This window comes from Schistocerca serialis, chromosome 6, assembly GCF_023864345.2.
Source record: "Schistocerca serialis cubense isolate TAMUIC-IGC-003099 chromosome 6, iqSchSeri2.2, whole genome shotgun sequence".
Taxonomy (NCBI): domain Eukaryota; kingdom Metazoa; phylum Arthropoda; class Insecta; order Orthoptera; family Acrididae; genus Schistocerca; species Schistocerca serialis.
The window spans coordinates 161,198,335-161,210,944 of NC_064643.1; the positions used below are offsets into that span (position 1 = coordinate 161,198,335).

At 45.8% G+C, this 12,610-nt stretch overlaps 1 protein-coding gene across 1 annotated transcript in view; it reads right to left on the reverse strand.

The window, feature by feature from the left end:
- Positions 1–12,610, reverse strand: part of LOC126484002 (cytochrome P450 6k1-like) — a 194,149-nt gene that overhangs the window by 18,320 nt on the left and 163,219 nt on the right. Inside the window, exons 4-5 of the mRNA XM_050107320.1 lie at positions 7,163–7,425; positions 3,896–4,095 (exon numbers count right to left, since the gene is read on the reverse strand). Of these exons, the coding sequence (XP_049963277.1) occupies positions 3,896–4,095; positions 7,163–7,425 (463 nt within the window). The remainder of the gene's footprint in view (positions 1–3,895; positions 4,096–7,162; positions 7,426–12,610) is intronic.

Genomic DNA, 12,610 nt, shown 5'->3' on the forward strand with positions numbered 1-12,610 from the left:
CAGAGGATGAGCTGACGGATGCAATTGCCAGGGGGGCTCCGAACAAGTCCCCAGGACAGGACGGCTTCCCAATTGAATTTTACCGCGCCTTTGCATACCTCATGGGACGGACTTGGATTCAGATGTACAACGAACTCCTGTTACCGCAGACTGAGATACCTGCCGATTTCACGGAGGGTATCATCATCCCAATACCCAAACCACGCGGTGGCAGAAGGCCAGGAGATTATAGACCACTCAATCTCTTGAACCGCGACTATAAGATTTTCGCGCGCATCCTTGGGGCTCGCCTGCGGTCTTCAATTTCTGATAGACTCCTCATAGATCAAACTTGCCTCGGCGGCAAGAGTAACGTACATACGGCGCTCGGTGACTACCGAGATATCGTCGCATTAGCAGCGGCATGCCGAGTGCGTGGGGCATTCGTCGCTATTGACTTCGAGCATGCGTTCGACAGAGTGGATCATACCTTTTTGCATGCGGTGATGGGCAGACTGGGAATCCCACAGGCCTTCATTCTAGTGATCATGCGACTGTTACACGGCGTGCGATCAAAGGTCTCGGTGAATGGACGGGGCACTGACTACATTGTTATTTCAAGGTCAGTTCGTCAAGGTTGCCCCCTTTCGATATTTTTGTATGCAATGGCTTTGGAACCCAGTCTATATGGTCTCCGAAGACTGTTGGAGGGAGTGCCGTTGCCACAACTGACCTTTCATTGCCGCGCTTATGCTGACGATGTGATGCTGGTGGCACGGACAGGCGAAGTAGTACGTACGGCGTTGGCATGGATACAGCGATACGGGATGGCGGCAGGAAGCGTGTTTAATCTACAGAAATCACGTTGCATGAATGTCGGTAGAGGATTACAACCGGGGGAGGAAGGCCCGCTCATGTTAGTTAAGACCATAAAATGCCTAGGTATTACGTTCCATACGGATGTGCAGCGGACAGCAGCGGAAAACTACCGACGCATATTGAAGCTGATGCGGACAATGGTGCTGATATTAAGAGCGTTGGATATGATTCAGAGGGTGACCTATGTTAACGTATACCTAGCACCGAGACTCATTCACGTGGCGCATGTCCTGCCTTTAACGCGCGCAATGGCATCACGGATACAAGCAACTTTCGGAACCTACGTGAGTGTGGGACACCTGCTTAAGGTCCAATACACAACACTTACGCTACCACCTGGAGAGGGTGGACTTGGTCTAGTGAACGTATATGAAAAGGCACGGGCGTTATTCGTCAGTACGATTTTCCGACATTGGCGCGGTCAGTTTCGCAATATCTCGGGTGCGTTGGCCGATGTCCTAGTGCCCACTTCAATGCTGCCCCCAGTCAATGTGGGCCATATTTCACCGAAGCTGTCACATTTCAAGTCTCTTTTTTTTTTTTTTTTTTTTTTTTTTTGAGCTTAGCTATGTCAGAGATTCCTTCCCAACAACACGACTACCGACGACGCGAGATGTATACCAACTCTTACTGCGCCGGTGTCCCAGGAATACCCTGGAAAAGAAGTACCCAGACAAGAACTGGCGACAGATATGGCGCGTTATACGGAACGTTTACCTCCCAACGTCGGTACGCTCAACATGGTATGTGGTGGTAAATAGGAAGTTCGCAACGAATCAACGGCGACACGCGATTCTTTTGGCAGACACTCCACTATGTTTAGGCTGCGCAACAGTGGACACTGATGAACATCGTTTAGCATGTGGTGGGACGGCTCCAGTGTGGCACTTGGCACAACAGATATTGGCGTTCCTGTTACGCTCCGCCCCTCACACAATTTCACCAGACACACTTTTGTTCCCCTAAGAATCTTATTTTCCCGTCCAAAAAACCAATGCAGTGACACGGGTACGGGGAATGGTGGCGGGCTACGTGTATAACGAATCGGAAAAGGACAAAATTGATTTTTGGCATTTTCTCCTGGATTGAAACACGAAGCTGCAACAGCATAAGAAATATGGGCAAGACTTCGCTAATTACTTGCGACTTACATTTACCGACCCGCCGGCCAGATGGGGTGTGACGGGTGAGAGATGAGACAGACGAAGAAGCCGAGATAGACATCGATCACACTTACGGACCCTTAGTTAATTTCGAGAAGACGACCCAGTCTAACACCAATCTCTGAAGAACGAGTCGACAGATGGCTCTCTTGCTATATCGAACGTCGGGTCGTGAACAGGTGTCGCCCCCGACACGAATTTCATTTCATTGCTACAGGAGCACGTTTCTTTTGCATTTGTACTTTCCGCAATGTCTTCATGTCTTTCATTTCGGTGTTTCTGTTTTATTCATTTCCTTAATTACATAATTTTCTAATTAGGCACTATTTGTCAACATATGGACATTGTAGACACTATTTATGCGGTAGTACAACAAAATGTATGTCAGCAAAGGTGATAACCTGACATTGTATTGGAAAAAAAAGATGGATAGAGCGTCTACCTTGTAAGCAGGAGATCCTGGGTTCGAGTCCTGGTCGGGGCACACATTTTGTTCTGTCCCCATTGATATGTATCAACGCCCGTCAGCAGCTGACGGCATTAATATAATTCTAATTGAGATACAAATATATTGGGGAGGTTGCAAGGTGCGCGGAGCCATGAGAGAATTAACGACCCATTAATAACAGTTGAGCTGATATTCTGGGATGTCCGCTTATTGTTACAGGAGGGTTCCTACAAGTGTTAAACCGAACGGCAACGGCCTTGCCACCGTGGTGACACCGGTTCCCTTCAGATCACTGAAGTTAAACGCTGTCGGGCTGGGCCACCACTTGGATGGGTGACCATACGGTCTGGCAAGCGGGATGCACTCAGCCTTTGTGAGGGAAACTGAGGAGCTACTTAATTGAGAAGTAGCGGCTCTAGTCTCGTAAACTGACATACGGCCGGGAGAGCGGTGTGCTGACCACATACCCTTCCATATCCGCATCCAGTGACGCCTGTTGTCTGAGGACGACACGGTGGCCGGACGGTACCGTTGGGCCTTCCAAGGCCTGATCGGACGGAGTTTAATTTTAGTTAAACTGAATGATAAACTGGTTCCATATAGGGAGGGGTCAGCAAAAGGAAGTACTAACCCACAAGAAAGTATGTTGCTTTTCTGCTTGTTATGTGTCTTGTTACATTCAAAGTCAAGATCATAAATACAGTAAGACAAAACAATTTATCTAGTAGGCAGTAATTTATGGTGGTACTGATTACTAGCATGTCCTGCATTCGAAACCACAACAGATAACGCAACGACCCTAATTCTTACTAAATTGAGGGTTTAGGGTTATCTCTTTATTTCACTCAAGTTCTCATACAAACTACGGAATCACGACTCACAAACAATAGAAGACACAATCATCAGTTATGTGATTCGTAGACACACAGAGAATATGATGAAGTTACTGTCATGTAACGAAGTCTTTGTACTGTCAGGCAGAGACCACCTGTTCGGATAGCCGTGCACGTTATGGCGTTGATACCAGGATAGGAGGTGCGGCGGTCCCGGATCGTTTCTGCCTGGCGGATTAATGATGAGGGACGGTGTGCTGGGGAGCCTGGATGTGGTTCTTTTTTGCGGTTTCCCGCATTCGTCTAGGTGAATAACGGGCTGGTACCCAATTCCTGCCTCAGTTATACGATTCGCAAACATTTAGAAAACGTTGCTCACTTTTATGTGAACATCACTACAAACAGACAGTTGAGGAGCAAATATTTCGTCTTGGAGGGCTAATGGTATGATGACAGGAAGGATATGTGGATGTGGATGTGCAGACCCTGCGCCGATCGGGACAAAGGCACAAAAAGAAGAAGGCCCTCAGAAAGAGAGGGCACTGCGTGTGTGCAGGTAAACACTAACGAGAAAAAGAAGAAGAGGAACTTACTGTCGGTGGTGCCTACTCCTTTCTGCTGTCCATTCTCCACCGTCTCTCCTTTGTCAGAGTCGACGTAACCCTTGTTTTTGAGCTGAATGAGAAGGTCCATGAAGTCTTTTCTTCTAAGGTTGTTCTTCTCTCTGTAAGCGACAGTGTCTGCAACCATCTGCTGGAAATATTTGCTGACGTTCGATCCTCCTCCCTTGATTCTAGAAAAGAAATATAAGTTATTTATTATTAAAGCAAAAAAAATTCAAATGGCTCTGAGCACTATGGGACTTAACTTCTGAGGTCATCAGTCCCCTAGAACTTAGAACTACTTAAACCTAACTAACCTAAGGACACCACACAAGTCCATGTCCGAGGCAGGATTCGCACCTGCGACCGTAGCGGTCGCGCGGTTCCGGACTGCATCTCCTAGAACCGCTCGGCCACTCCGGCCGGCTTAAAGCAAAGATTCTATCAACAATTCCTCCTTTTCCACTGTGGAAGGAGATTACTTACCTAACATATCCCACATTAAACACACAGTGGCCAATGTAAGAGACACGTTACTTAATTTGTGAAGGTTAACAAGAAGCGAGAAAAGACTGTGAACCATTCCTAGTACAGTGGCAGGAAGCAGGAAGAACGATGTGTGCTGGCACATGACTGCTAGCAAGCCCATGTCCATTTGTTCCATAGTGTGGGGTCAAGAAAAGTCTAATCGCCAGATGGACGCAATCCAAGCAGATTTCTGTTGATAGTGTTCAGGTAATGCCGATAACTATAAACAAACGTCGGCTGTTTGAGATTTCATGGTCGGTTATGGTGAAGTCATGTGGCAGTTTTGTTTCCTTTAGCGATCTCTTAATACATTACTGACCATGAAAAGTGCATCACCAGGGAGAATGGCAAACGTACTCAGGGGATGTATATGACTTTAGCGTGTGCATTCTATTGTGAAGGACGCAAATGGAAAAGTAGGCTTTAAAAACCCATGGGCGACGAGACCAGTAGAGACATATAACTCCTACATCCGTTGAGCATTCTGCCCCAGATGAAAGTGACTTCATACACGAAAATTATGTAAGGAGGAAGCCTCTACAGCCGTCCATAACAACGAAGGTGTTGCTAGTGAAGGATTTTCTACACAAACTGACCTCTCCATTATGTCCCATAAACGTTCGATAGGTAGCCATAACATTCGCTCGAACTGTCCAGGACGTTTTTCAGACCAATCGCCAACAGTTGTGTCCTGGTGACATGGCACATTATCGTCCATCAAAATTTCTTCGTTGTTTGTTAGCGTGAAGTCCGTGAATGGCTGAAAATGGTCTCCAAGTTGCCAAACATAACCACTGTCAGTCAGTGATTGGATCAGTTTGAGCAGAGAACTCGGTCCACTCAATATAAACATAGTCCATATCATTACGAAGCCACCGCCAGCTTGCACAGTGCATTATTGACAGCTTGGGACTATGGCTTTGTGGGGGGTGTGCCACACTTGAACCCTATCATCAGATTTCAACATCTAACATCGGGACCCATCTGACAGGGCCACGGTTTGCCAGTCGTCTAGGGTCCAACCGATATGGTTACAGGCCCAGGAGGGGAGCTGCAGGCGATGTCGTGCTGTTAGCAAAGACACTCGCGTCGGTTGTCTGCCGCCACGCCGGCCGCAGTGGCCGAGCGGTTAAAGGCGCTACAGAGTGGAACCGCACGACCGCTACGGTCGCAGGTTCGAATCCTGCCTCGGGCATGGATGTGTGTGATGTCCTTAGGTTAGTTAGGTTTAAGTAGTTCTAAGTTCTAGGGCACTTATGACCACAGCAGTTGAGTCCCATAGTGCTCAGAGCCATTTGAACCATCTGCCGCCACTTTTCGCTGGGCTGTCCTAACGAATACGTCCGTCGTACGTCCTACGTTGATTTCTGCGGTTATTTCCATGCCGACTTGTTTCTTTTTTTTTTCTTTCCTTTTTTTTCTTGTTAGTACTACAACTCTACGCAAACGCCTCCGTTCTCGGTCGTTAAGTTAATGGCATTAGCCATGCCTTCTCTGTGGTGAGACAAAATCATCAGAACAGAAAAGCAATAACTGCAACACCAGGGCGGCTTGAGGGACATGTTCTGATCATTCCACAGTTACGCCCCAAGATTGCGGCTGTTTGTTTCAACACAGTTTTAGCAGAACCACTGCCGAAGAACAATTAGTGACTTGTAACCAGAAAGAACGAAATGAGGAAGGTAAATCGGCTCTGAGCACGGTATTGCAACAACATAGCACTCCGTCCCGCTGCACATCGGGCGATGCGAATTTGACGAAGCCCCAGAAGATGGATAAGGAAGTACGACACATTCCAGTCAGAGATGCCCATGGAGGTAATCGCCAGAGATAACTTAATCTCTGCATAACTCTCGTCTCAAAGAAGTTAGCGCACCAAAGTGACCAACCACATACAGTTGAACAAAGATTTGAAGTAAGGAACCCCACCGAACATCAATACGGTCATATTCTAAGTGCGCACGAAATGGTAAGACGCGTGAAAGTTGCTTGTTTCACTCTCTTGATATATTCAATGACTACATGATGTTAACCACAAAGTATAGAACATGTGAGTTTATTGCTTTGTACAATCAAAGATTTGTAGGCTTTCATGTTCCACAGCCTGAGTTATCCCACAACACTTTTTGACTTCATAACTGTCGGCTTGGCTGTTTTTAGAATCTCAAACTGGCAGACTTGCTCTTGGCATCATTCTTGAATTTTTGGATCACTGTCATGAAAACACCCTGTAGGCAGCGATACACAGTGAAGTTGTGCAAGGCCATAAGAATTTACTTTTTCGAGCAAGTGTATAGAAGCATTAATAGTCCATGAAGACGTCGTGGAATGGACGTAACTTCAAAACATTGCTTTTGAGACCCTGAGAAGTGAATTCGGCAGCAACACAATGGGGATGCGCCATGTTTGTGACATGCAGGGTGTTGTCCATCACATCCAAACTCTGAAAGAGGACGATTAGGATTTAATGTTCTATTGACAAACAAGACACTACAGACGAAACGAAAGCTTGAATTGGGAAGCGATTTCAGACGTGTCTTTCTAAAGGAATCTTTCTGACGTTTGCTCTAAGGGATATAGAGAAACTACAGAAAAGCTAAATCTGCGTAAGTGGGTGAGGATTTGAACAGGTACCCTCTGGAGCATGGTACTAGACTCTTATCTATGGCGCCTTGAGGCTCCTCATATCAAAGAGATTCCTCTGGTGGAACGGAGCGTTGCAGGTCTCACCTTAGATACTCCATTAATGTTGGGCTGACGAAGTTCAGAACGAAAGAGATGGCTGCTTGCCAAGTGGGCTCAAAGATCTTGCGTCCCCACTGTCGGAACTCGTGGTCTGGGTTCCGCTGGCAGTTGCACTCCTGACCGAAGGCGACGGAGGAGATGACGTCAGTGGTGAACCGTGCTATCAGCTCGCGCACCTCCACCGACTCACCGCGGTCCACCGTCTCCCCAATCACGTCCACCATCTCTTGCCCGCAGTCCTGGATCGTCTGTCACAGACAGATACACTTCGTCAGTGTCCATAATAGAGAAGCAAGTTTCAGCAAACTTGCATGTTTTTGGGCCTGGATTCAAGATTTTTTATAAGAAATAACTTAATTCTTTATTCTTAACGGTACAAGATCAACAGTATTGAAGGTTATTTCTGGAGTACCCCTGAAGAATGTTATAGGACCAGTACTGTTAACAATGTACAGACTGATCTTGTTAAGAGGGGACAAACTGCAAGACATAATCCCTGGGAATACAAGGAACAAAAAAAAGTAATGTAGGTATATGGCCGGAAATGCATTCTGAGGGAGGTATATTCACTTGAAGGTGGAGAAGGGATCTCTGACAGTGATCGCGGTATCACGTTCCGGTGGTACTACCAATAGCCTTGTCTCTGCAGCACGGTTTCGTCGTTGGTTCGCTGCACAGGCCACCCATGGTTCTGGAACTTCAATCATCCATCTCTCCCCAACTGAGAATGTTTGGGGCATTATAGGCAAGGCTCTGCAACCATCTCTGGGTTTCGACAGTCTAACGCGCCAATTGGACAGAATTTGGCCCGATATCCATCAGGAGGACACCCAACAACCCTGTAAACCAGTGCCAAGCTGAACAGCTCCTTGCATAAGGGCCGGAGGTGGACCAATGCGTTATTGACTTGGTCAGTGTGCCCTGTCTCTAGAATAAATCTTCCAATTTTTCTGAAATTATTTGTTTGTCTCTACATGGTCTGCCCGTGATAGCCGAGTGGTCAGCACGGTGGTCTGTCACGGCAAGGGGCCCGGGTTCGATTCCCGGTTGGGTCGGAGATTTTCTCCGCTCAGGGACTGGGTGTTGTTTTGTCATCATTATCATTTCATCATCATCAGTGGAAGGCAACGGGAAACCACTACTGGAATTACTTCCCTAGACGTTCATGTGGTGGACCTCTCTGACGAGGCTTCCCCCTTCACAAGACCTGCCGTAAGGCAGAACACGGAGTTTGTCTCTACATGTGCATCACATCTACTAATTTCCATCCCATTTGGATAATTCCTTCATGGTGCGTCGTTTTTTGCCTCAAAGAGCACATATACATATATCCATGTGTATATTTATGTAGATACACATAAATACATACATGTAAATGCATTTATATGTGCATGTATATATGCACCTCCCAAAATAAAAAAAAAAGACGTGCTTGCAACTTAAGAGTTAAACTGGTAAGGAAACACAAAAAGAGTTAAATAGGCAGCTTGCTGTCTGCAGATGTATAGCAGGAGACAGCTAGAGGCTTAAACTGTAACTTCCGGCTGCCTGTGGCGCAGTTGTTATTCATTTGTTTGTTTTGAAGAGACAGCAACAGTTTGTTTCAGCCCAGTCAGGTTCCTACACTCGTCTGCTACTTCAAGTTACGTATTTAGCTCTTTCTGTGTTTTCTTACTAGTGCTGGGATGGAAAGGACGCCCGCATGCTGTGTGTGGATGCAGGAGGAGCTGTCCATAGTGTGTAAACAGCTGAAGCAGCTTTTGGGTACGGTCAGGCATCTTCAGGCTGCTTCCTGAGATGCAGCAGTGGCGGAGCATCTGGCATATGACATAGGACACTTCAGGTGTCTCTTGTTTAGCTCACAGGCTCTGCCATTGAGGCATCTCCAAGTGGACCCAACGGGGTGATCCGCCATCACTGCAGTCTGAGTGGCTGGTTGTAATGCATTCACATTGCTCCAGGCGGAGGGTCAGTATGGAGGCTGGCCATTTAGACTCGCCCATTCACCCTGTGACTGGCTCCTTCAGCAGGGTCTGACCAGGCACACGGGGTGAAGCGTTTGCCAGTTATTGGGAGCTCCAATGTTAGGTGCGTTATGAAGCCTTTTAAGTAAGTAACATTCAAGGCCGAAAAGAAAGCCAGAGTGCACTCGGTGTGTCTATCATGAGGCATCATCTGAGCTGCATGCGAGGCCCTCCCTGCGGCCATCAAGCGTACAGGACGCTTATGTCAGTACCAGTGAGGTCTGCTGCTTGGGTTCTAAGGCCGCCCTCAGTTCATATGGGCAGCTGGCAGAGGTGGTGAAGGCTGCTAGCCTCACACATGGTGTGCACGCAGCGTTGTTCTCAGAGTTTGTTGGCGTCTTTTGGTTTGGAACTGAGTGGAGGGTCCCAAAAAAAAGTCTTCGTTGAATCTTCAACGGTCTTAGCTGTAGATTTTCTGGACCTGCGTTATTGGGTGGAGAGTTGTAGGCTTCTGTTGATAGACCAGGGGTGTGCTACATAGAGGAAGCAGCTGCTCGGGTAGTAGAGTACTTATGGAATGCACATGTGGGTTTTTTAGGCTCGGCCGTGATTTGAGGCACTCTGATGAACACTCGCCAGTAGACATCCAGATAACGAAATCTGAACAGGTTCAGGGTAAAGACACGCAACTGCCAAAACTTTATCAGTAAATTGTCCAAGTATTCGTGGAAAGTCAGCGAATTTACTGATTACCACAGTGTCGGACTCTAATTATTATCAGGAATAAGAGTTGTCTGAAACCCAAGATAGAAAGCTCTGAAATGGAAGGTATATCGGAAAGAGGGGTTAGATGGCATGAGGGGATGAGTGTTCACTGCAGTTTAAGAAAACATTGTGTCTAATGTGATGGATTTTGAGCGTGACAGTGAAGTTAGCTGGATACGTGTAACAGATCTAGGTGAAACCAAGTTAGATGTTGGATGTTTTTACCGGCCATCCGATGACGCCGTAACAGTTTTAGAATCATTCAAAGAATGTCCGTGCTCAGTATCGTGGGAATACCCAGATCATCCAGTATTAGTTGGAGATGACTATAACCGACCGAGTATAGATTGGGACGTCTACAGATTCATTACAGAGGGTGCGGACAGGAATTCTTGCGAAATACTTTCCAACATTTTTTTCCAAAAACTGTTTTGAATAGTTAGAGCGACAGTTCACACATAATGGAAACATTTTAGACCTTGTAGCTTCAAGAGGACTGATCTTATCGACGGTGTCAGTATAGGGACAGGGATTAATGACCGTGATGTCATCATAGCGACTATGGTTACTAAAGTTAATAAATCAGTCAAGATGGTTAAGAGAGTATTTTTGGTAGAAGGAGCTGATAGGCAGTTGCTAGCATCCGTCTTAGACAATGAGTGGAGACCATTTAGAACTGATATCATGAAAGTAGAGGAGGAATTATTGGCAAAGTTTAAACGGTTTTTCAAATCGCGCTCTGGAGATCAATGCCGAGAAAGTGGATTAAGGACGGAAAAATCCACCGTGGTTTAACAACAGCTTTGGAAAATGTTTAGGAACGAAGATCGTTGCACTCTCGGTTCAAAAGAGAATGAGCGAATGACGACTGGCAATAGTTAATAGAGGTATGCGTGGGTAAAAAGAGCTATGGACGAAGCATACGACAACGACCACCGTCATACATCAGCAAAGGATTTAGCCGAGAACCCAAGAAAACTCTGGTCCTAAGTAAAACGGCTAAGCTGATCGATGGCTTCTACCCAGTGAGCCATTGGTCAGTCTGGTGTAACAGCAGAAGATAACAAAAAGAAAGAAATCGTTCATAAGAAGGATCGTACAGACATACCATCGTTTGATAGTCGAACAGACTCTCGTATGGAGGACACAGAAATAGGCATCTCTAGGGCAGGGAAACAACTGAAAGTGTTGAAAACAAATACATCGCCCGGTGCGGATGAAATCCCAATTAGATTTTACAGAAATTACTCTGTACCTTTGGCCCTTTACTTAGCATGCACGTATCGCGAATCTCTCGTCGAGCGCAAAGTCCGAATCGAGTCGAAAAAATAATTAACATGAATGCAGATGCTAGCGAAGCCTACAGGTTTCATTGCTGTATTTCACCACAAACAGCACATTTGTAATGTCCCCAACATGTTGCACGTGTCAGTCGCGGCCTGAACAATGTTCTGTGTAGTTGAGGGTGCATTATGTTGGAGCTAAGAGAATTCTAATCCGTCGTGCTTGCACGGTCGGTGCCTCCATAACGCAGTCGGCTGAAGTGTTTGGTATTTCAAGAGGCATCATATTGAAGATTTATATCGCATACAGGAAAAGGAAATACATCATCGGATAGATCACACCGTGGATAAAGTGTGTTTAAGTGAACATGACGGAAGGCCGTGAGAAGGATTTTCACGAAAAATAAGAAGACATCTCCAAAACTCGCTACAAAATTGAATGGCGCACTTGCAAACCCTGTTAGCACAAAAAAAAATATAAATAAATAAATAAAATGCGAAAGGAGCTCCATAAGCCTGGAATTTCTGTGCAAGGTGGAGTTCCAAAATCACTCTTCAGTGAAGCAAATGTGTGTGATTATGTATGTGTGTGTGTGTTTGAAGTTCAAGGGCATTCAGTGGCGAGTTTATCAGCGTCCTTAAAATATTAAAAGAAACGAATGTCAAGAAAATATCTAAAATTGTAAAGCCACAAAACGACACTCAATCACTCACTCCCACCTTATTTGTGTTGATCCACACAATCTTACATGCCGTAATATAGTGGAGAAAAGGTAAAAGGTGATATATATCGGATCAAAACACAGATAAAACGAAATGGTTCAAATGACTCTAAGCACTATTGGACTTAACATCTGAGGTCATCAGTCCCCTAGACTTAGAACTACCTAAAACTAATTAAGGATATCACACACATCCATGCCTGAGGCTTGATTCGAACCTGCGAAGTAGCAACAGCATGGTTCCGGACTGAAGCACCTAGATAAAACGACAGAGCAGCTAAAATAGAGAACTGTGACTTGCTGACCACATACGAAAAACAATGGTCAGCCAGTTGTAAAATACCTTAAAGATGATAAAACGGAAAGTAAAACAAAAAATACGAGAGAAGAGATAAAATAACAGCTTAGAGAAATGTCACTATCTGACCACACGAAAACCTGGGTGAGCCATTCACCATTTTAACACTTTAAAAAAGGCTCCCTAAAAGTTTAGGAAACATAAAATCTCTGAACACATTCGTTTGACTGTCACTTAAAAGAGACGGCAGGTCTGTTGGCATATCAGCCGCTCTCTTCTGGTCTGAAAATAAAACAGTCTTCTAAAAAGTGTCGTACAGTGATCTGAACGCCACAAGCACCGTACATTGAAGAGTCCTCTGGCCACAGCAAGAAGCCACGCTTAGAGAGCTGTGTCCAATA